The sequence below is a fragment of the Diabrotica undecimpunctata genome, chromosome 4, assembly GCF_040954645.1.
Source record: "Diabrotica undecimpunctata isolate CICGRU chromosome 4, icDiaUnde3, whole genome shotgun sequence".
NCBI classification, from domain to species: domain Eukaryota; kingdom Metazoa; phylum Arthropoda; class Insecta; order Coleoptera; family Chrysomelidae; genus Diabrotica; species Diabrotica undecimpunctata.
This window is the reverse complement of record NC_092806.1, coordinates 124,249,269-124,274,559: the sequence shown is the minus strand read 5'-3', so window position 1 is coordinate 124,274,559 and position 25,291 is coordinate 124,249,269. Positions and strand designations below refer to the sequence as shown.

General features: G+C 34.3%; 1 protein-coding gene across 3 annotated transcripts in view; it reads left to right on the top strand.

Moving 5' to 3' along the window:
* The window catches only part of LOC140439959 (tolloid-like protein 1), a 740,970-nt gene extending 716,871 nt beyond the window's left edge, over positions 1 to 24,099 (top strand). For all 3 annotated transcript variants that reach the window (XM_072530156.1, XM_072530155.1, XM_072530154.1), the window contains one exon: positions 23,625 to 24,099. In XM_072530156.1, the coding sequence (XP_072386257.1) occupies positions 23,625 to 23,863 (239 nt within the window). In that variant the 3' untranslated portion in view covers positions 23,864 to 24,099. The remainder of the gene's footprint in view (positions 1 to 23,624) is intronic.
* Positions 24,100 to 25,291: the final 1,192 nt, after the last annotated feature.

The following is a 25,291-nucleotide window of genomic DNA, read 5'->3' as shown; positions in this document are numbered from 1 at the left end:
AAATAGTTCTCACCTGGAAATCTAAACGTAGGCTTAATTTACTACTGGAACATTTTACCTTAGTAGATGCCATTATTTCAGTGTAATTTTTGTTATATTGTAAAAGATCTTTTAGTTATTATGCTCTGAACAGATTTTTAAATATTTAATGCCCAAATGCCTTTTTTTAGTATCATGTCCTGCACGATTTGGTTAACATACTACTAATACAACCAAAGTGCAGTATTATTCTACACTCGCTTACATATTTATGTACAAGCCAGGATCCCTACTGTAAGAACTGCCCTCTAACCCTCGTATTGTTTCCGTATCTCGCCACTAGGTGGCACGTATTTTGTGTGAGGTACACTCCTATAAGTGCAATAGGAGAGTAATCTTTTTAAAAGTTTAGTTACCCGTTTCTGTCTTTTTGTATTTTTGCTTGATATTACACTGTATACACTAAAGAAAAAAAATTTGTCTTCATACAGAATGTTTTTGTTTTTGACATTCTTTTTGCAATTTTTCTTGATATATTTTTGAAAATTGTGGACGCACAAGTCGAAATGAATAAAGTTTTTTTAACACGTTAGAGATTACAATTAAAATTTAAATGGTTGGCAGCAGCTATACCATCATTTTACATAGGTATTGAAATGTTATAATACAGCTATATTTACATTGATTTTTTTTATACACGGTATTTTTATTCTAGACTTTTATTATTATATTATGTTTTTATTGTAAAGTTTATTTTTCATTATATTTTACGTAAATTTTATTAGTTAGAACTTAAAATTAGGATAGGTAATTTAGCAGAAACAAGTAAATTATTTGAGATGTTTTTTATAGTCTATTATTAAAATATCTTTTTAAACACTTAAAAAATAATTTTATTAAAGGTTATTCTTCGTTATTCGTCCAACGGTGTGTTAGAAATTATAAATTATAACAGTATACCAAAAACCATGATTTACAAAGAGACAAAATATTCATAACAGTTCACCACTGACAAGCCGACCACGTCTCCTTGAAGCGTCCTCGTAAATTTCAGTTAGTTTATGGTACAAGTTTAGCAAACAAAAAATGAAATTGGTTATCCAAAGTCACGCGTCATAACTGGTCAAATTTAGCCGGAATCAAATATAAATCATGAATTCTCTAGTAGGGAATTCGATCATTGGCGGCGCGTAAGAAAATATGTTTCCGTGCTGGTCACTTTAAATTTTAATAATAAAATAATATATTTCTGGTTATAATAATAAAAATAATACATAAGATTAAATTGTTCGCAAAAATTATACATCGAGTCATGCATTACATTAATCATATTTCAGCAGTAAATAAAATGACTGGCAATTATGGAGTTTCGAAGATTATTTTTGAAAAAAAATTAATACTCCTCAGTGTCAAAATAACCGAGTTAGTATATTTAATAGCTGAATTAATTAATGTTCTAAAATTATAGTCGAAATGTGTTTACACAGCAAAATAAACATATAACAGATGAATCAACAGCTGAATCAGCAGCTAAATCAAAGATTGCTACAACTAAGGAACGAAGCGAATGCTTTTATTTTCATCATCATTCTGATAAATTCTCATTCTCAAGAATTTCTCTCCAGTCGCCCCTATCCATCGCTTTTCTCCACCAAACACGTATTTTCATATTTCTCATGTCTTCACCGATGTTGTCAAGGAACCTTGTTTTGGGTCTTATACTTCTTCTGATCAATGGGTCTATCAAGGTTTTTCTAGCTGGGTTATTTTGTTCCATCTGCATTACATGTCCTATCCACCTCAGACGTCCTATCTTAATATGTTTTAAGATATCTGGTTCCTAGTATATTCTATACAGTTTGAAGTTGTATCATCTTCTCCACACTCCACTGTCATTCACTGCTCCATAGATTCGCCTTAGCACTTTTTTTTTTGAAACATTATAACATGTTTTCATTACTTTTTGTTAGAGTCCAGGTCTCTGAATCATATGTTAGGACTGTGCGTATTATTGTTATGTAGATTTTTATTTTTGTATTTCTAGATATAATTCTGAATTTAAGTAGAAGATTGAGCCCAAAATATCATTTGTTGGCCGTGCAAATTCTGCGGTTTATCTCTGCAGTAGTATTATTTTCAGTATTAAGGAGCGATCCCAGATATACAAATTCGTTCTTTGCTTCATCGTTTTTCATAACAAGTGGTAGTAGGGTTTGTGGTCGCATGCTTATTTTTATATACTTTGTTTTGTTGGTGTTAATTATTAAACCAATTTTTGTAGCTAATTCTTTTAATGCTACATATACCTCTCGTATATGTAGACAAAGTAACTGCTTAACTTTGAACTATTGAATTTAAAATATTTTTAATGTTCTGAATTCAAAAATTTCTAAAAATGTTTTTTTTATTCATAGTAGTTTTTTTTTAGAAATCGATTGTACAATTTTAACTTCGCTCGAGAAGATATATAAAAAGACTCCTGAAAGTCACCAGATAGACTTCCGGTAAATATGATGGACAGCTTCTTCCATTTTTATTGAATTAAACAATTTTTAACAAAAGCAGTATATCGTTACACACAAAGGCACCACTATACTTCTAACACACAATGTACTTATAACTCTGAGAAAACTAAATATATACTGACCAAATACGCATCCTTTCTCCGCTACTAAAAAGTTTGCTAAACGATACAATAAATGTTAGTGATCACGCACATGACTCATTTTATTTTTTATTTGCTGGACTAGTGAATAGTAAATAGTTGTTATTTGTGATACTTCAGCGATCTACGTAAATATATTTGGTATTTTTAATGATACAATCACAATAATAAAAATTTTTAATATTTAAAGCCATAGTACTTATAAGGTGGTTAAGGAGAAATCCATTTTACCTTTTATTACTGTAACAGGAATAACCGTACGAAAAAGTTTTTTAAATTGGAACGGGAATTTAAATTTTTGAAACTAAATTCCCTCATAATTAAAAAAAATACTACAAGTAATATCTGAAGGAGTTTCTGACTACAGGGACTCCATAATGGCTAATGTACCGAACAATACATTACTATTGTATTCATTAGTAGTTTCCAAGCAACCGGTACTTACTTTTTTAACCAAAGAATAAGCAGTTGTATTTCAATCCTTGAAAGGAATAAAGTTACTAGAATATTTAATAGCAGTAGGAAAACTAAAGAACTACGGGGAAATTCGTACATCAGATCATGTTATTGCGGCATGTAAAATCATTATACCCGCTAAAAGACTATTACACTGCTACAATATTCTTGTTCAACCTTAAGTAATCCAACTTTGGACATAGGCCTCCTCCAAATCAATCCAGTGTTTTCTATTTTGCGCCACTTGCTTTCAGTTGTGTCCTCCGATCTTCTAAATGTCATCAGGCCATTTTATTTGTGGTCTTTCTCTGCTTCTCTTTTCTAACCATGGTCTTTATTGTTATATTTCGTGGTTCCATCTTTTATTCTTCAGTCGGGCATTGTGTCCTGCGAAGCTCCATTTTAACTTGTAGCATGTTCTCCTGCGTTTTTTATTTTGGTTTTGCTTCTTATTTATTTGTTTTTTATCTATAAGTCTAACCCCGAGCATTGATCTTTCCATCGCTCTTTGTGCCTTTACTATTTTATCCACATTAGACTTATATACGTGAGTATAGGGAGGATACACTGATCATAAATTCTGATTTTCAAATATTGTTCTATTTTAGTGCTTTTCAAGATCCAGCTCAGTTTTCCAAATCCTGCCCACGCTAACCTTATTCTTCTGGTAATTTCGGCAGTTTGATTTTCTGTGTTAACTTTCATTATCTGCCTTAGGTAGATGTATTCGCTTACTGTTTCTGAATTTATGTTGTTCAACGTTATTTCTCTAATGTTCGGGGTATTTGTCATTATTTTTGTTTTTTCCAAGTTCATCTAAGACCTAATTTTTCCGAAGCTTGAAATAGTGGCGTTATCATGGTCTGTAGTTCGTCGAAACTTTTAGCGAATACTATAATGTCATCAGCGTATCTCAAATGACTCAGTTTTCTTCCATTAACATTTATTCCTTTATCTGCCCAGTTCATGTCTTTGAAAACGTCTTCCAGTCCGAGTGTGCATAGCTTTGGTGAGATAACATCTCCCTGGCGAACTCCTTTGTTAATTGGTATAGCTTTGGTTTTCGCATCTATTTGTATTTTTATTGTAGCTTTCTTGTAAATATTATGTAAGAGCATTTTGTATCGGAAGTCTATCCTGCAGTTGTTCATAGCTCTCTCTATTGCCCAAAGTTCTATGGAGTCGAATGGAGTTTTCATAATCAACGAAGCCAATGTATAAGTTCAACTGATATTCATTGGCTTTCTCTATTAGCGTTGTGACTGTAAGAAGATGATCCGCTGTACTGTAACCCTTTCGGAATCCTGCCTGCTCTACCGGTTGATAGCTATCGAGCTTCGGCCTTAACCTGTTGGTTATTACTCTCATGGACAGTTTGTACATTTTGGACAGCAGGAAGATTGGCCTATAGTTCTTAAGATCTCTCGTGTTTCCGTTTTTGAAGAGAAGTATTGTCAAACTTTCATTACAATCATCTGTGTGAAGAAATTCGTTCAATTCTTCGAGATTAAATCCGTAAAATAGTTTCGAAACACAATTCAGATTTCTGCCTTAATCTGAGCGTTCTAAAAATTGCAAGGCAAAGCAGACGTTGATAAAGATGTTAATAGAGACATGGGGAATCTAAAATTTGCATTCCACGACATGTCTCCTCAACTAAGCTGTTCTGATGAGCCTTATTAAGGCGAAATACATATAAACAGATACATAGACGCTTTGTACGTGAAATCAAATCTTGACTGTCTTTTTCATTTTATTCGGATCTACTCTGTATGAGTACAAGAAACCAATCCGCTAACGATTTCTGCTTAGTTGAGGAGACATGTCGTGGAATGCAAATTTTAGATTCCCCATGTCTTTATTAACATCTTTATCAATGTCTGCTTTGCCTTGCAATTTTTAGAAGGCTCATATTAAGGCAGAAATCTGAATTGTGTTTCGAAACTATTTTACGGATTTATTATCAGATGTCGCTATTGCGTCCGTTTCGAAGCCATTTTAGTGTTGCTTCTTAAAGACAGGAAAGATTTATTTTTTACGTTGAGAACGCCTATAAATAGCTGTTCTGATGAGCCTTATTAAGGCGAAATACGTATAAACAGATACATAGACGCTTTATACGTGAAATCAAATCTTGACTGTCTTTTTCATTTTCTTCGAGATTAATTTCACTTCCCTTCTTCAAAATTTCTACAAGTATTTCATCTGGGCCCGGAGCCTTATTGTTCTTTAGTTGTGCCATAGCTTGTAATATTTCAAAGGATTCTATGATTATTATTAGAAATCATTAATCAAATATTTTATATGAATTACTATGCTCCGTAAGTGCACAGGTACACTTTTAAATTCCATTAAATAATTCTAGGACTCCAGAAAAAATACAATAATTTACATGGCGCTAATTTTCATTCAAAACAGAAGTTTTGGTTTCAATTTAGTCAAATCAATAAATCTGAAATTATTAATTGGTTGTAATACCACGCGTAAAAGAACCAATAGAAATATGAACATTTTGTCCATTTGCAAATCATTACAAGAAGCCATATAAATAAAAATATATACTCTATTAAATAAATGTTAATACAAATGCAAATTTACAATATCCTACTGCATAAAGTTATGTTGTACAAGATAAATACTGATAATCTTAATAATCCCTTACGTAACCTATTTAAGAATACAATACAAAATATTCTCTTAAAAAGGTGTACGTCCATGGTACAAGTTACGAGCAATTTTCAGTATACAGATATTGTTCTGCGTACAAGTAAATATCTATAACAATGGTTTGGCAATCGGCGAATATAATTGTGAAAAACATGAAAAAAAAAAAGCGAAAAAATATTATTCCATATTTTCTGCATATAAAATTTATTGCAGCAAGGCGCCTGGTACTTTTAACGTCAAAGGTTGTTTCAGTTAAAGTGGCTCAAACTTTGCAGATATATGTAGTTTTGATCATGTTGATGATCAAAAGCTCTTATTGCCTCAAGACTTAGAAATTAATTGTTTCTAAGTTACAAAGCCTAAAAGTGTAGTTTTTGTTAGTCCAGTTGAATATTATATTTGAATAATACACTGAAAATAAATTGAGAGTTTGTTTTATAAATGTATGTCCGCAAATGACTCGTTTTTCGAGATAAGGAGTATTGAAATTTTTCTATTTATTTATTGTTCTGAAACTGATTGAGGTATGCAAATTAAATTTGGTGAATTTTAAAAGGTTGGTATTGCGCAGTTTTTGACATACAATCAATAATTTTACATTTATCATTGGCACGTATACGGGTAATGGACTGTATTTGTATTCATAGTATGTACAGCTGGTTCCTAAAAAAACTGATACGACTCTTAAAGCGTATTTTGCAGAAAACTAAGCAGTGTATTTTGAAGGATAAATACTTATTATTTACATACTGTCACTGCCACTGCCAAATCTTAAAATTTGTCAGATAACTTATTCTGTTCAACCACAAAAAAATGGCTCCACATGTTAGCAAAGAACGAAAAACAAGAATTGAAACAAAATTAGATGATTGGTCACTACCTGCATTTGCGAACCATTTTAACGTAAGGAGAAGAATAGTTTTAATATTAATAAAAGATGAAGAGAACAAAAAACTCTCGAAAGAAAGCAAGATTCTGGAAGACCAAAAATATCTACAGCTCATGAAGATCGTACGCTTTTGGAGAGATTAGAAGAGAATCCTTTTGAAGATGCGAAACTGCAGGAATTATGTCACAGTTTCCGGCAAGAAAGACAACAACATAGTGAAAAATTAAAGCATCGCCTCTTAGGTACCGAACTTCTGCAAAAAACAAGCTCTCACACCACAACAGAAGCAATCAAGAATATTCTAGAAAACATCATGTTTCCCATTGTAAAACAGTTGCGTCCAGAAAATAATTTTATCCTCCAATAAGATAATTATTCTCCGGTTCACACTGCAAATATCATAAACCAGTGGCTCCAGAATAACAACATCGAAACCTTACCATGGCCCAGCTACAGTCCAGATTTAAACCCAATCGAGAATGTGCGGGGGTTATTATAAAACGGTTGCATCGGCGTAATTTTATACCTCAAAATGCCGAAGAGCTGCGGCACGGTATACAACAGGATTGGAAAGAGCTCTCATCTTTCACGAAGATGAACCATTTATATACTCTTTATAAAATGCAGGAATTCAAAATGTTATATTAAAATTTACACCTGACATATACTAATACCAATAACTATTACAATTTATGAATTAACATAATGTAATCAATTGTTTGTTGTTTGTTTGTTTATTTTAATATTTGTCTATTATTATTATATTATATTGTAAATATAATATAATGTCAGGCCAATCAATTACACTGCTCAAAATGATCAAATCTTACAATGAGTCGTATCAGTTTTTTAGGAACCAGCTGTACTTCTTTCTACTTTTTACTAATTTTATCATGTTCATCCACTTGTCCTCTATCCTATATTTTCTTTGTTATATACCGTTCATAATTATATTCTATTGCATTGTTTTTTCTTTAATAGGCATAACTACGACTATAAAATTTTTTTACGATTTTTAGTGTGTTGTACATTTTCAAGAGGTCTTTTGTTCTCTCGTGCCTTTTCAAACTGCGAACTAAAAGGTTTTTACTACGCGTCCAATATCTATGTTTGGGTCCAAAATAACCAGAATAGTAAAAAACCTATTATCTGTTACAGAGTTAAATTTATTAAATTATTAAGTTCCACAGACATATGTTCAAGGTATTTATGGTGTTTACGCACAGTTATCCTGTAGTTGCTGACATATCGTTAGGAGATATACTCTGTATTTTCATGCACAATCTGCATATTGATCTATCGACTTTGCCCATTTATATAGTATATATCTGAGTGACCAGTATTCACTTGTGATTACTCTAAGCTAAGCCTCGAGAAGCTCTAATAATAGCTGCGTTGCAAGGAGAAACTTGGAATAACCTTTTTGCTTATTATTTGCCAGTCTTTGGCCTGGAATATTTTTCAAGTAGGTTCTACCATATTCATTTTCCTATTTTTGGGTTTTATTCGATGATGTAGTATCTTAAAATACCACAAAATAGTTCTGATCTGACAAAAGAAACGCTATCATCTTATTTAGCAGGACCATCAGTATAATCGTTACCAGCAATTCCTTTACCTCATAATTTAACCGAACCCAGCCACCAGTATTAAACTAATAGCAACAGCACGCAAAAACGCTTAAACAGAAATAGGGTGTGACATTAATATACTTTTATCGTCTAGAGTACGCCTATGTATTTAACAAAACATACTTTTATATTGTTACTGACAGTGTAAAAGAACAAGCAAAAATCTATTAGAGGCATTCTTGATATGTTAAACAAACAATACGTACCAACCTGCCGGAACAGGTGAGCTAACGTGTTCCATTTTGTCGATTTGGTGAGTTAAACTTAAGTTTAAACTTAAGTTCGTTCAGTTGACGAACAAAATCGATAATTCCCCGTTCTTGCCCGTCGACTACAGGCACTGAATGTAGCCACCGAGTTTTCTTTATCGACTGATGTGCTAAATCGGACACGTCCTTTCGACTCATCGTCGATATATTATTATTTTAAGGTCTACTAAAGCCGAATATCTACATGAACTTATATAAATTGGAAATAACGAAAAAACTTTCATATTTTGTTTATTTAGACCAAAATAAATGTCTTGGAAAAAAAGAAATTCTGTCTTTGACTGTTATTTACTACCCAAAGTAATCACAAGAGGAAACATTGGATAATCAAAAAGTAGGAAAATGGGTTAGAAAGATTAAGCTCAGAAAAACCGTTCAAGCACCTTTGGATAATCAACGAGTAGGAAAATGGGTTAGAAAGATTAAGCTCGGAAAAACCGTTCCAGCACCTTCTGAAGAGAACACGATAAAAGACGATACATTTTTAAAAAAAGTTTACTTAAAGAAACTACTAAAATAAATAAAACAAAAAGCAAACAGGAATAAAAAACCTGTGGGATTATTTAATGTGGCTTATCTCAAAGCATAATATCAACAATAGTAATGGCCGCTTTTTTCGAATTTAAAAGGGGCATTTATTAATGTTACTACCAGCTCTTTGATAGGAGGTATGAGTAGACGAGGAGCACCTGCGGTAATATGCAGATGGATAAAGGCACCCCTGGAGAATAGGCAGTAATGTCCATTCTGGGTAAAGCTACCATCAAAGCAAAAGTAGGTGGAGGCTGTTTAAAAGGAGGAGTTCTGACCCCTCTTCTTTGGGCAACTTTGGTAGATGATCTCCTCAGAAATCTGTACACAGGAGGCTTTTATTGTCTAGGATATGTTTTCTCAGGTAGTGTCTGAGAGAATGCAAGCAGCCCTAAATATAGTTGACGTTTGGTGTAAACAAGAGAGACTGATAGTCAATGCTCAGAAAACACAAATCGTCAAAAAAAAAACAGCACTACAAGGCCTAAAACCACCGGTGCTGGGAGGAACAGAGATTTCATTTGCCAAAGAAACAAAATACCGTGATGTGTATTTTGATCATAGGCTTACATGAAATACTCACATTTTGAAAATCACACAGAAAGCTACTATGTCTCTGGGCAGATGTAGAAGAATGTGCGGTAAGAATTGGAGACTTAACCCCAAAATGACTTTATGGTTATACACAAGGATTATTAGACTAATGATAACTTATGGCTCGGTGACGTGATGGACAAAGAGGCAGCAAGTGGAAACAATAAGGCTGCTAGGTAATAAACAAAGGCTAGCATGCCTGTGTATTACGGGGGCCATAAAAACAACTTCTACTGCATCGTTGGAACTCCTGCTGAATCTACCATCACTTTATACCTTTATACAGGGCGAAATTATATCAGTGATGCACAGATTAATCCATAGTCAGCGACATATAAACCAAATGCATGGTGCTGACAACAGAAAGCTAATCGAGGAACTAAAAGCCGATATTGTGATGGGGCAACCTATCGATGCAACAGCTACGAGATATAGCCTTAATAATAAGTTCACAATTAATATACCAGGCAGGGAAGACTGGAATAAAGGTTCACCCATATAAGCTGCTGCTACCTGGTATACGGATGACTCACAAAAATCGGTGGGTGTGGAAGCCGGCATAGTAGGGACAAATCAAGGGATACATTTCCCGGTAAGTCTATCTAAGGATGTGACAGTTTTTTAGGCGAAAATAACGGCAAACCATCACTTCGTGGAAGAAATAGAAAGGCAGGAAAGAACGTTCCGTTCAGTTGCCATCTTTACAGATAGTCAGGCAGCGCTTAAGGCATTCAATTCTGTAAAGGTCAATTATCAAGGTTAGGATCAATTGTCATAGGTTATCAAGAATCAATGTTACGGTAGCCTAAGTACCGGGGCACGAGGATCATAAGAGCAATAAAAAAGCAGATGAAATGGCCAAACAAGGCTCATCAATTCCATTCATTGGACCGGAACCCTTCTGCGGCGTTGCAAAGACAGTAACAAGAACGGCTACAAGGAAGTGGGTAGCTCACAAATCTCTGGAATGGTTAAGGAATTCACCAGGACAAAGACAGGCGAAACAGTTCATTACAAAACGTTTGCCAAAACTTTACGGCAGACCTAATAAGCAAAGCCAGGAAAACAGTCAAAGCCATAGTGGGTCTTCTAACAGGGCACGGTAAGCTAAATAGGCACTTGATGACCTGTGCAGATTCTGTCACCTCAAACAGCAGAGCACATTCTTTGTCAGTGTGACAGTTTGGCAAATGTGCGGTTCTTTGGATTAGGAGAAGAAAATCCACCGGCAAATAGCTACATGGAAGGTACAGTCTCGAGGCTATTAAACTTTTTAAAAAGGGTCAGGTTAGAGAGTGTTATCTAGGACTAGAGGACCACAATAGATCTGAAAAGGTCGCAGTGGAATAGGCCAAAAGGCCACCTCTTTAAATCTATCCATCCAACCTGTGGGGTTGCTGGTGACTCCATACTAATATAATAAAAATAGACTCACTGCTGCCATACAGGCCCAATCTCCCAGAACGACTGAGAAAACTGACGCAAAACAGTCCCTGCATCTCTGTCTATTGGCCGGGTTTATCAACCACGTGACTTTCTCATTGGTCATTTAGGTTACGTCGTCGATAAACCTGGCAAATTAGAAAGAGATGCAGTGACTGCTTTTCGTCAGTTTTCGCTGTCACTCTGGGGGAACGGGCCTATATTGCAACAGTCAGTCTATTTGCACTATATGTCTATGGGTAACTCCGATGATTTAAACACAACCTAAAAGCAGTACATATTAATTTAGGAAGACGTAGGAATTTTTTTGGTGAACAAATTTTATTTTAAACTTCAGGTGAGGTCTGCAGTGACCTGCTAATATTATAGCAGTAAGAGTAAAACAATATTCCTTGAAATCATTTAAATTTCCAGTCTTGTTTATTGTACTAATGTTGGAAACTTTTCATTGAAATGCAGTGTGCAGTAAGGATACACTTTATTAGCAGCATACTTAAAAAACCTATTAGAATAGTATAGAAAAATGTAGGAACAAAAAATTATGCATTTTTATTAACATTTTACAACTTGCTTGCTTATAATATGTGTGCATTGTATTTGTTTCGAAATGCTAGGTAGTACGCACTGCTTCTTACAACTATCCACTCTATTTCTCTAGCTTGTGACTAAAGACTGAACTGTTTGTGTGTGCAGGTGTATCGCGCGCGTCTCTCCGGCGGCCACGTAGCCTACGGCACCTGCTGCCACCACTTTTTTTGGCGCTGACGCTGCCGCTGCTGAGGCCGGCGTGACGCCTCCACTGATTGATTACAGCGCATGCCTACTCTACCTGTCTTACGCTCACACGTGAGTGGTACTATTTCTTTCTCTTTCACCCTTTTTATTTTGTATCATTCTTTTTAGATGCGTAGGTAAGCAGGTAGTCAATATGTTTTTTGTTTTATTACATACACTGCATAAGATCATCAATATAATAAATAAAATATATTCACGACATTAATGATTATATTATGGTCGAATTATCGTCTTCGGTCGGTTTCACAATTAGTGGTTAACCGTAGGGGTTAAGTACTTTACTTACAGAATAAATGATAGACCAACATTCAGTTTTGGTCAGTATAAGGTTTCGTAATAATTTTACTGGTTAGAAGATTATGGGTGATCAATATGGATTACATTTTGATGGACAGTGGTCAGTATAGATTCTGACAGTTTTGACACAAATGTAACTTGATCTTTGGAATAATATGCACAACAAAGTATCAAGCTCTAATTGAGTTATGTGGCAAATAAAAACATATATACACTCACACGTAAAAAAAACGCAACGGAGAAAATTATGGTCAAATTCAAAGTATTTAAATTTTTTTATTTTTAGCCCTATTTTGATGATTTTTTAGCACACTCTGTATAAATTTATAAATTTTAATTTAGTGTAGTCAGTTTTTTTGATAAACTTTTATATTTGATTTATTTTACGGGGTTAATTAAAACGTGGTTCGGTTATCCTAACTTTAAAACATCCTGTGGAATAATTCCGTTTGCGAATTTTAGTAAAACCTTATTTTTCGGTTGCAACTATGCCTCCTAAGCAATATGTTTTTTGTTTTATGTCAAAATATACCTTGGTTCATTTTTTATTTATTTATCTAATTAGCCTTCTTCGGTCCATCTTTGGACATAGGCCTCCCCAATCCTATTCTATTCTTCCCTGTCTGTCGCTACAGTTATTCACGTAGAGCCCACGTGCTTCTTGATATCATCTGCCCATCTCATTTGGGGCCTTCCTCTGCTTCGTTTATATTTCCACGGTCTCCAACTTATAAGAATTTTGTTCCATCGGTCTTCTTTTTGTCTTATATTGTGTCCTGCAAATCTCCATTTCAATTTTGCAACTTCTTGTCTAACATCCTTCACTTTTGTTTTCTCTGTTTTCCACTCGTTTTTTTTTATCCATTAGTCTTATGTGCAGCATTTGTCATTCCATTACTCTTTGGGTTTTTATGATTTTGTCCATATTTGCTTTTGTAAATGTCCACGTTTGGGAACCATAAGTGAGAACAGGGAGTACGCATTGATTGTATACTTTGGTCTTAAGATGCTGTGGATATCTTTTGTTATTAAGAATGTAGCTTAGTTTGTCAAATGCCGCAAATGCCAGTCTAACTGGTCTTTTTATCTCTGCTGTTTGGTTTTCTTTGTTAAGTTTTATAGTCTGACCCAGATATATATAATCCTGAACTTGTTCTATTTCATCTTGTCCGATCCTCATTGTGATGTCTTCATCTGCATTTGTTATGTCATTTTTTATAGCCAAATGAATTTGCCACCCACCATTTTGGGACTTTTTAATTATGACTATTTTGGAGTTATTTTGTAATACGACGAGGTGGCTTTGGTGACTGTTATCATTATGTCATATTGACACTTACATTTTGTTTACCTATGATTGATCATGTTTCTTAGTGTCGAAGATTGTGCGAAAGTCGTTGCTCTGGTTGAAGATGGGCGAAATTATGAATATGTGGCTAGAGTACTATACACTCATCGCTCTACCATCCAAACGGTAGTGGAACGTTCTATACGAATTGGAACATACAAGCGTAAAGCGGGATGTGGCAGGAAGCGCAAAACTACCGCTTTAGATGATCGTTTTATATGAGTCAACGCTTTGCGGGATCGTCATTTAACAGCGGTGCAAACAAGAAATCAGCTTCAAGAGGTTCGAGGCAATAATGCAAGTGTATTTATAGTTCGTCGAAGATTACATGAATTTGGTTTGCAAAGTTGCAGACCAGCAAATGGGACCAAATTACTTTCACGGTACGGAGTGGCTAGACTACAATTTTCCAGGGAACATTTACATTGGGATTTAGGACAATAGGGTAATGTTCTTGTTATGAATGAGTCGAGATACTGTATTCACTCATCAGATAGGAGAGAACGAGTATGGCGTCGAACTGGAGAGAGATTTGCGGAGTGCGTTTTCAGTCCCCGCGTTAGCCATGGAGGGGGTTCGATGATGGTATGGGCAGGAATATCCCGAGAGGTGCACACTGAATTGGTATTTATTAAGAGTTCGTTGACTGCACACCGGTATATTGACGAAATCATAGCGAATCATGTAGTACCCTTTTCTCAATATATCGGCGATGATTTTCTATTACTGCAAGATAATGCGCGACCCCACTCTGCAATGTATGTCACGCAATATTTAGAGGAAGTTAGTACTAATACAATGAACTGGCTAGCCTTTTTGCCAGATCTGAACCCAATAGAGCACGTGGGACATGCTTGGTAGAAATATTAGAGGTCGCGAAGTCGCATCAGCCTCAATTAACGAACTTCGCTTGGCTCTTGAAGAGGAATGGCAAAACATCCAGCAAGATGATATTCGCAACCTCATAGACAGCATAAGCCGACGTGTACAGGCAGTTATGGAGGCTAAGGAAGGCAATACAAAGTATAAAATTATTTTTTAGTAGTTTTTGTTTGTCATTTACGTTCTTAGGTGAAGCTGCATTTAAATTAATTTTTTTTATGTTTTGGTATTGTTATCATTTTTCATTAAAAACAAGATCATGTCGTTGCTTTTAATTATTATTTAAATACAGTGCTTGTGGGATGCTGATATGACATTCCTTCCATATCAGTCACCAAAGCTCCCATCGTCGTATTACAAATTAATACAAAAGATAATGGTAATAATAGGAAAAGTCGTAAATTGTGGGTGGCAAAGTCATTTCCCCTTCTAAAAATTAACCAATCCATATTTTTACATGAAACAAAAAACAACGAAATACTTAGAAGACATGATTACAACCGAAAAACAAGGTTTTATGAAAATCCGCTAACGGAAATATTCCACAGGATGTTTCAAAGTTACGATAAAAAACCTTTCAATTAACCCGTATAATAAGTCAAATACAAAATTTTATTAAAAAACTGACTAAACTAAATTTAAATTTATAAATTTTTATACAGTGTGCTAAATAAATCATCAAAATGGACTGAAAATAAAAAAACTGAAATACTTTGAATTTGACCAAAATTTTCTTCGTTGCGTTTTTTGCATCTTAAATGCAAATTTTTGAGTCTCTTTTAATTTTTGAACTACTTCTCCTAGAGACTGAATTTATACATTTGTGCAATCCCTTGCACCTATACGCCTAAAAGATTTTTTAATAATAAAAATTTAGCCTTATTTCATTAATTTCATCATCAGAATTGTTATGTAGGTAATTTGGTAACAAATTTGCTAAGTCATTACGGACTACTCTACACTGCTATTTGTTATGTTACGGACAAAAATCACCACTGCTCTATAAAAATGAGCCTTTTAAATAAAAATTTAATGTGAGCAGTAACTACTGCGAGAGTGCAGAGGAGTCATTCCTTATAAGGCAGATATGTTAATTGAAAGACTACCTGAATCCATCTATTCTACTTGTATGTTTGTAGGGTAAGAAATTGTTTAATTTTCTCTAAAATATTTTTAACAGATTTTTTTTAAAGCCCTAATCAAAGCAAAATTCTTCATTGTCTATTTGTTCAAAACATTTTTCTCTGTGCCTACTTAATTATTGATTTACGTGCTTAAAATGTTCCCAACGAAAAGCTTCAAACGAGCACTTAACTTCTGGTTAAAAGTTTTATAGGTTAACCATCAGACCAGCTGTTGATCTTGAATTGCGAAACGTTTTTGAGGGTAACTACTGGTTATCTACTAAAGAAAAGGTAGCCTTACATTGTGAAACCGGCATTTAATTGAACATTAGATCAACAAAAGACCTATTGTTATAGTTTCAGTACGTAATGGCCCAACTACAGTCATAACCAAGTGGTCATTAGTAATTCGTACTGGGTATTACATATATTGTTCACATAGAGATCGGTTATAACAGATTGATATGGCCAACGGAGAAAACTAAGGGCTAAGGTTATAGCTTATTTAACCAACTTAGATTTCTACCCTGACAAACATTCTTGTGCCAAATTCAGCAGACATTTCTGCCACTTTTCGTAATTAGTTATATTGTAAAAATTATTATGTACAGTCCCCGTCATATAAAACTAGTACACTTTGTTTTCCCAATGGAAACCTGTGTTCAGACTTGGTTCGTGAATAAATTCGTTGTTGCCATCACAGATAACGGAATTGCACTAAATTTGAATAAAAAGGGAACGTTCAAAACTGTTTAAAGTTTTTATATAGGTATTATTATTATCATTAACAATAAAAAAACCGTATCTAATAAATTTACGGAAAGAAGGTTGCGTTAATGCCCAAAATGTTTAAAGGATCTTTAAACGTAGGGTATTGGCACAGGGAACATTGGAATGCATCTACTGTAATGTTATAATGTATCTGTTGCACGGCCCTCCTTTTAGCTGATTTGATACAATATTTCGTTGAATTGGCAACGTTGCCCTAGAAATTTGAATGACATATGTGACAAGATCAACTTACCCAACTTGAAAAACACGATTTTCGGTTATAAGAGTTGTACCAGATTTTTATGACGCAAACGGTACCTATTATTTTAATGAGCATATAGATATTGTGTGAACAACTATTTTAACATTTATGCTTACAAATTACTGGTTATGATCCACAAACAACCTTAACAAAATAAGAAAACGGTAAATTAAAGATAGTTTTATTTGAGCATATTTGAAAATTTCAAAAAAAAGTATACTGACGTTATTCATTACGTCGGTCCAAAATTCCGGATGAAGGTCCGGTGACATACGTGCAGCCGAGCAATTTGCTATAAAACAAACTATTAATTCCAACAATAAAACACTGAAAACATTTGGTTTCAAAACTTCCACAAAATTTATTTTAATTTATTATCACAAGTTACAGCTCTATATTTGGCATGCGTTTACACTATATAGTCTTTTAATGAATACGTTTAGGAAGAAAGAACTGTTTGTCTCAAGCTGGTCATTGAGAATTATATCTGTATTTTCTAATTTGATAATTTCTATAGATTCTAATAAAGATAGCTTAAGGCCTTTATTTTGAATGTAAACAATTTGAAATTAGTCATTTAAATAATTATTGGTCTAGAAGATGAAGTGTGTACGTCTAATCTGTTTTTCTCTTATTGAAAGCGCTTTCGTGCTCTGCTACCCTTTTGGTAAAGGTTTTACCAGTTTGACCGATGTAAGTTTTTGAGCAGTTGCCAAATTTAAGTTTGTACACATTATTGTGTATGTGGTTTTTTTATGGCTCTTGTTGTTCTGTGATATATTTGCCTAAGTTGTTGTTTGTAAATGATGGCTCGCTGTCCTGCAAGCGGCGATAAGAATACTTCCTGGTCCAAATATCCCTGCCCGTCGTAAGAGGCGACCAATGGGAAGGAATGAGAGGTAGAGAGCCAGGTGAGAGAGGTGTCGTGTTTGTAGAAATTTATGCAGGGTGCTTCGGCGTTACAGTCACCGGTCTATACTTCTAGTATCCAGGAAAGGTCTCTCGTGGGACCACTCTACTTTCATTCCACAGAACTAAAGTGAAGTTGAACGAGCTGCGACCCTTATACGTCCTTTTCCTATTAAAGGCGTAGGATTGCGGCATGTACACAATATTGGAGATTTAAGAGTGGGAGAGGAGAGCTCATCGGCGCCACCTGTCTACGTGCGAGGTAGAGTTCCTCTACCTGCGTTCACCTTTCCCCCCCGAGGGGATAACTGACGGGTGTTCGTAACGCATACAGGGAAAGGGTGGAACCTCGCGATGCTTCGTTCAAAAAATTATCAGACTTAAAAAGCAAACGTGAATTCTCCGTATTTCATAAACCTACCCATATTGACACGACTATACAAAATTCATCATCCGATCCTACACAACATAAATTGGGAGCCTACCGTAGCATGAGAGAAAAACCCAGTACCTTCTGCTCGATTACATATAAACTTCAAAAAAAAAACGTATAACATCTTTAGAACATTTAGACCCAACAACAACAAATATATATATATAAGGAACAACAAGAATAAGCAAACAGAAGAAGCATTTACACAGTGGTGCATAAAAACTAAGTACGCACTTCAACTTCTAGATCATAATCGTTCGTTTAATGACCAATTTTTAATTCTTCAGATTCAAAATAAAGGCTTTCAGATATCTCTATTAGAATCTATGGTAATCTATCATCATAAGTGGCTCGGCAATCCGTTGTGGATCTTGGCCTGTTCACAAAGAAGTCGCCACTCTTGTCGATTCCTGTCAACTTCCCTCCATCTTTTGACCCTTAAAATCTGTAGGCCTTCTTCCACATCATCGATCCATCTCCTTCGTGATCGTCCTCTACTTCTTATACCCTCTGGTTTTGAAAATGTTAATCTCTTCGTGTATTCTTCATGTAAAAATACCAAGACTTCTTTCATTATTTTGAGATAAGGTCCACATTTTAGCCCCATATATGAAAACCTGTCGTATAAACGTCTTGTATATATTGAGCTTTACTGCATGTTTTATATTTCTATTTTTTATATGTTTCTGGAGACCGTGAACAGTTTTGTTTGCTATTACTATGCGTCTTTTTATTTTGTCACTTGTTGTGTTTGTTCCGTTTAATAGCGATCCCAGATATGTGAATTCTTTGACTTGCACAAAGGTATGGTTGTTAATTTGAATTCTCTGTTGGATATTTTGGGGGTTTTTATAAACCAGCATATATTTGGTTTTTTTCTCGTTTACCATCCTAATTCACTTGCAGCGTCAGCAAGCCTTGTAAAAGACTGCACCATGTCTCTCATATTTCTGCACACTATAACTATATAGTCAGCGAATGCGAGAATTTTCGTCAATCTATTAAAAATAGTTCCAAATATTTAATTTTTTGATTGCATTTTTTAAGGCAATATTAAAGAGGAGACACGCCAAGGCGCCTCGCTTTTTTAAACCATTATTAATGTCAAAGAACGTAGAGTTTTCTCCTTCAATTCTAACGCATGATCTTATGTTTTGCATTGTTAGTTGGGTCAACTTAACTAACGTAGGTGTAATCCCAAAGTCTGTCATTGCATTATATAATGCAGTTCTGTTAACACTGTCATAGGCTGCTTTGAAGTCAACAAAGAGATGGTGTGTATCTATGTTATATTTAGTGACTTTTCTAGAATCTGCCAATGTGCTTGAATTTGATGTGTAGTTGACTTTAAAGCAGTAAATCCCGCATTGACATTGACCAACAATATCTTTTGTAAAATATTGAAGTCTTTTAAACAATATATTGCCGAACATTTTATACGCAGATGCTAACAGAGTAATGCCTCTATAGTACTTATACTCCAGTCGATCACCCTTTTTATGCAACTGATAAATTATTCCCTTAAGCGACTCTTCTGGTACCAATTCATTCTGCCATATAAGTACTATTAGTTTATGGATTGCTGCAAAAAGTTGATCACCATTTTTTTTAGACATTTCTGAACAGATTTCATCGATTCGTGGGGCTTTATTATCTTTGAGTTGTAGGATGGCATTTGATACTTCTCTCCTTGTTGGGTCTTCACTGTGTAGTTGACGTTGTAGATTTTGTAGATTGTCTATGTTGTAACCTCCTTTAATATTGTTTATATTTAGATGTTCGCTGAAATGTTGTGTTTATCTGTTAAGAACTGAGCTTTATCATGTAGAATTTCACCGTTAGTGTCTTAACAAATTTTTAATCACGGTTTAAATTTTTGACAGCTATTATTTAAGGATTTGTAGTATTTCCTCGTTTCATTTTTATGGAATAAACTTTGTGTTTCATTGAAAGTGTTCTGTTCGTATTTGGTTCTCTTTTTCGTCGATGGATACGTTTTTTTTTCTTTTAAGATGTCTTTGCTCTTCTTTTTTTCACCGTGTACAACCAGCGTCAAATGTTTTTTGATATGCTGCGTTCTATCTATTTGTGGCCATTTGGCACTCATGATCAAACCAATGATTTATTTTTTCTGACTTGGTTTTGCCCAATATTTCAACCGATTTCTGTAACATAGTGTCTTGTATATTTGTCCATAGTTGTTTAATGTCATCTTCTTCTTCGAAGTTTTCTGTCCTACGTTGATCTTTTACTTGCTGTCTGTGTAAATTTGCAATGTCTTTTAGTTTATTAATGTCGATTTTTTCTCTCCTTTTCCCGATCTTTTTTTTTAAATTGAATATTCTCTCTTAAAATTGTGCTTTAACTAAATAGTGATCATTATCTATGTTTGCTCTTTTAAAAGACCTAAGATCTCATAACTTAGAGTAGTTGCATCGATGATTATATGATCTATTTGGTTAATCGTTTCATTATCTGGAGATTTCCAAATTCCTTTTAGTATATATTTATGGGAAAATCGTGTCCCAGCTATTACTATGTTCTTAGACATTACAGAGTTTATGATTCTGAGTCGTTATCATTAGAGTCTACGTGTAAGCTATCTTTTCCGATGGTGGGCGAAAATATATTCTCTCTTTCGACTTTGGCATTAAAGTCTCCAGTTAATATTTTTATGACATTTTGAGACACTCATCATACTATAGGTCTAGTGCCTCATATAACATGTCTTTTTTATCATCCTCTTTTTCTTCGATTGAAGCATAGATACTAATAATGCTAATATTAGCGAACTTATCTTTAAGTCTCATTAGACATAGCTTTGAGATAAATTACACTATGTTTGATTTTGCTGCTTACAATAAATCCGGTACCAAATTCGTGTTGGGTAGGATGTCCAATGTAGTAAATATTGAAGTTATTTTTTTTTCAGGATGCCTGAGCTAGTCCAACTCATTTCCTGTAAGGCAATAATATCTGCTTTGGCTTTATTCATTCATTGTATAAGCAGTGCCGTGGCTCCAGACTGATAAAGCCTTCTTACGTTCCACGTGCAAATTTTTAAATCATTATCTCCGTTTCGTTTGCGAGTTCGTCGTAGGTTAGACAGTCCGGTTTCTCTCTTGGTAGCTCTTATGACAAAAGGTTTTTTACAGGGTTGGGTAGTTAACCCAACGTCAAACTCCATTTTCGAAGGGTCATTTCACTCGCTCTCGTCAGTTCACGACTCAACTTTCCACCCGGGTTGGATACCGGATTTCCAGTTGGGTTGCTCGGTTTACAGAGGACAGACACCAGCGTGAAGGTGAGAGTGGGATTTAAGTAAAAGAGGCTAATTGAAGTAAACTGGAATTAACTCCATGTTTTCGCATTCTACCCCTTTATCATCTCATCTATGGGAATTAACAAATTAAAAAATACAGACATAATTCTGAATGACCAACTTACAATAGTTCTCCTTCCTCAACTTATTCAGTTAAAGACTATAAAGTGAAAACTCATGCCAAAATAAATTACTTGAGAAAGGCACTCTGCCGAAACAGCTGCAGTGATAATAAATTATAATATATTTTGTGTAAGTTTTGAAAGCCAAAGTGTTTTATTGTTAGATAAAATAAATTTTCATCCAGTAACGGTCGAATCCATCAGTCAAACTCTTAATTAAACTTTGATAACAAAAGGTTCTACCAGCCCCGAGAACAATCTGGCTTCCGCTCAAAATTCGGAACAAACGATCACCTAAAAACAGTAAAAACCTTAATAGAAAAGTCGCTAGAATATAACAGACCACTGGTACTTATCTTCGTAGACTTTGACAAAGTCTTCGACACTGTGGAATTAGACAGCATTATAACTGCTCTGAACAATAGTAGAATAGATTACCGGCTTACAAAGCTAGTACAAACATTATACCAAAACGCCACAATGCGTGTAAAACTACATGATACCAACAGAGAAATTCATATCAAGCAAGGTGTGAGACAGGGCGATACTCTCTCACCTAAATTATTTATAACGGTCCTCGAATACGCCTTTAAAATGCTAAAGTGGGAAAATAGAGGAATAAAAATAGATGGAGAAATGCTCAATCATCTGCGTTTTGCTGACGACATAGTACTTATTACCGAAAATCTGGGTGAAGCGCAACAAATGGTACAAGAATTAAAAAACGTATCTTCAACAATAGATCTAAAAATGAACATCAGTAAGACCAAATTTATGACAAATTTAGTTCCCAGCGAACACCTAATCATCCAAAATCAAGTGGTAGAATTGACAGAAAAGTACATATATCTTGGTCATGAAATCAGAATAGGCAAGGACAACCAGACCTGCGAATTTCAATGACGAATAACACTTGCTTGGGCTGCGTATGGTTCACTAAGAGACATCTTTAAGAGCAACATCCCGATAGCTATGAAACGGAAGACATTTGACCAATGCTTTCTTCCTATTATAACATACGGAGCAGAAACTCTTACGCTCACACAAACAACAGCACTAAAAATGCGAGTGGCACAAAGGCGCTTGGAAAGATCAATTCTCGGCGTGACAAAAAAAGACAAAATAAGAAATCAAGATTTAAGGAAAAGAACAGGTATCAGTGATGTCGTCGAACGTATAGCCAAGCTGAAATGGAATTGGGCAGGTCTCATAGCGAGACTGAAAGACACAAGATGGACCAGAAAACTAATTGACCGGCGCCCAAGAGAAGACAGAGCAGAGGACGACCACCAACACGCTGGATGGACGACATTGGAAGAATATCCAAGAAATGGCAACAAGAAGCACAGAACCGTAAAGAGTGGCGAAAAATGGGAGAGACCTATGTCTAGCAGTGGAAAGAAGAGGTTGCATGATGATGATGATGATGAACATAAAGGCAGATATCGAGCACAGTTTTATTAATTAAATCTTGACCAAGTACTTTCGCTCACTAGAGCATCTTCACATTCTGGTCGGCAACAGGAGAGAGAATTCATCATTCTCTCTCCTGTTGCCGACCAGAATGTAGCTTAGATTTTTTAAATAATTTAAAACTGTTTGTCCTTGTTTAGTGTAGTGTTATGTTTAACTTAATGTTAAATTTTATGTTTGAGATATTCTGGGATTGTTGGATAGCCCAAAACTGACGAAATGCCCCTGAAGATGCTCTAGTGAGCGAAAGTACTTGGGCAAGATTTAATTAATAAAACTGTGCTCGATATCCTCCTTTATTTTATCAAAGTTGATTTATTCGAGCATTCAACCTTATATCAACAAACTCTTAATTATTGATGAACAATAATCACATATTTAGATGCCGATATTCTAACACGAAGGTACAAAAAGCAGCTACGCATGCTCACAAACATAGTAAAGTCAAACCCAAGTTTTTATATTTGATCAAATTTCTATGCCGTACGTCACCGATGGAATGTTAAGAAAAGATCATAGTACTAATATCACGTTTAACGCCTAGTTATATGTTTAATTATAGCTTATACGTATTTTTCATATACGAAAATTGCTTCAGTTCATTATCAAATCACTAAAACATATTTAAGTTGTCACTGTCTCATTTCACACATAATATTTTTCGGTTTCATCCGATATGTTAATCTCAGTTCACTTACCGCATACCGTAGATTGTGCTAATTAGAAAATATATTTTTCTACTAACGCTTTACTTGTTTCTAGGTGCATCAGACGAACAACCTAAGGAGCGATTTCGTCTCTCTTGGTTAATTGCTATAGTCGCCATATTGCTCACGTTGGTGCTGCTTTGCATCATTTGTCACAGAAAACGAAGAAGACGTCGGAGGAGAACTCTCCATCACTCCATCAATGTCCCAGCCGTCCCGGGGACGTCGCGTCAACCTCCGATCCACTTTTGCGAAGAATTAGGTGAACGATTCGCGTCCGTGGACAGTGTCTGATGATGGTTAAAGGCACCACTTTCGAAACGTTACCTTGCGTTAACTCTTAAGTTGTCAGCAATATTATCGAAAAAACAGGGTCTAAAGATCGATGTTTCTAACAGACTGAATTAATAACGTGTTTTATTTTTAAGGAAAATGTTTGGACGAGATTGCTCAAGTTGAAAATCTACAGATTGTGTATTTTAAGTTTTAAATTTGACTTAAATTAGTTAGAAATTAAAAAAAGAAACAAAAAAGACACTAATGGTTGATATATCAATTAGACTCAAAATAATTACGTTTTATTAATATATTTATGAAATTTTCAAGTAATTTTTTATTTTTTGTGATCAGCTGATATTTTGCTTAATACACTCAACATGTCTAATAAATTTTCTTTTTCATTTGCCCAAGAAATATGGTTTATTAGAGAAATAAACAAATATTAGAGACAAATATATAATTTTTTTATTGTAATATTATGTAAAAATTATTCTTTTAAAAATTTGCTATTTTTCTGAATTATTTTTTTTTTTCAACAGGGATGACCAAATAATTATTAAAGTGTGACCCCTGCAAAAATTACATTACTTCCCGTTAATTAATTATAAATGTGTTATTTTTCTAACTAACATTTATTCCTTTTTTTAACTTAAGTCAGAATTTGTTTTTTCAACAACAATCTATGGGGCAAACATTTTTTTTATCTACGAATAAATAGGCTTAGGATTGAAAACAAAGCATAAGCTTTCACCAATTTTTAAAAATAACGTTTTTACATATTGTTATACATTTCTAATCTCTTTCTAGAAAATAGAAATCATTTAAAATATTTCAAATCAATATTTGGGAATTGGTAGATATACATAATTTATACGAATAATCAAATTTTTTTAAAACTTTAGTTGTTACATGGATAATACACCACAGTCTAAACTTTTGGTCAAATTTATTCATTTGTAGTTGAACATACTTAATATGTACATTTGTTTAAAAGAAAAGTAATCCAAAAGAAATATAACATATTATATTATAATCTAAAATGTCTAGAAAAAATTAAATTTTAAGACGTCTGTAAGATAGATGTTAATACATAGATTAATTTTGATATAAAAAATCTACGGGCAGAGTTCTGGAGTTTACTTGGAATAACATATAAAGTTCATTATTGTCAATCAAAATAGTGTTTTATGACATTATTATTATATAAAATAACTTAAACATTGTTAATAAAAAAACGATTTTATCTTTTACAATTTAAAATAAAATACAGGCTCTTATTTTATGCCAATTTAATAAAATTTGCCATTTTCTAAAGAAAAGTAAAATCGATCAAACTTGAAGACTATGACATCTATTACACTCTCTGATCGATTCTTGGTAATCAGAGTAGCTCAGGGATTTATACTTCTCCCAGGAAATTAATATCTTCTCCGTTAAGCATAT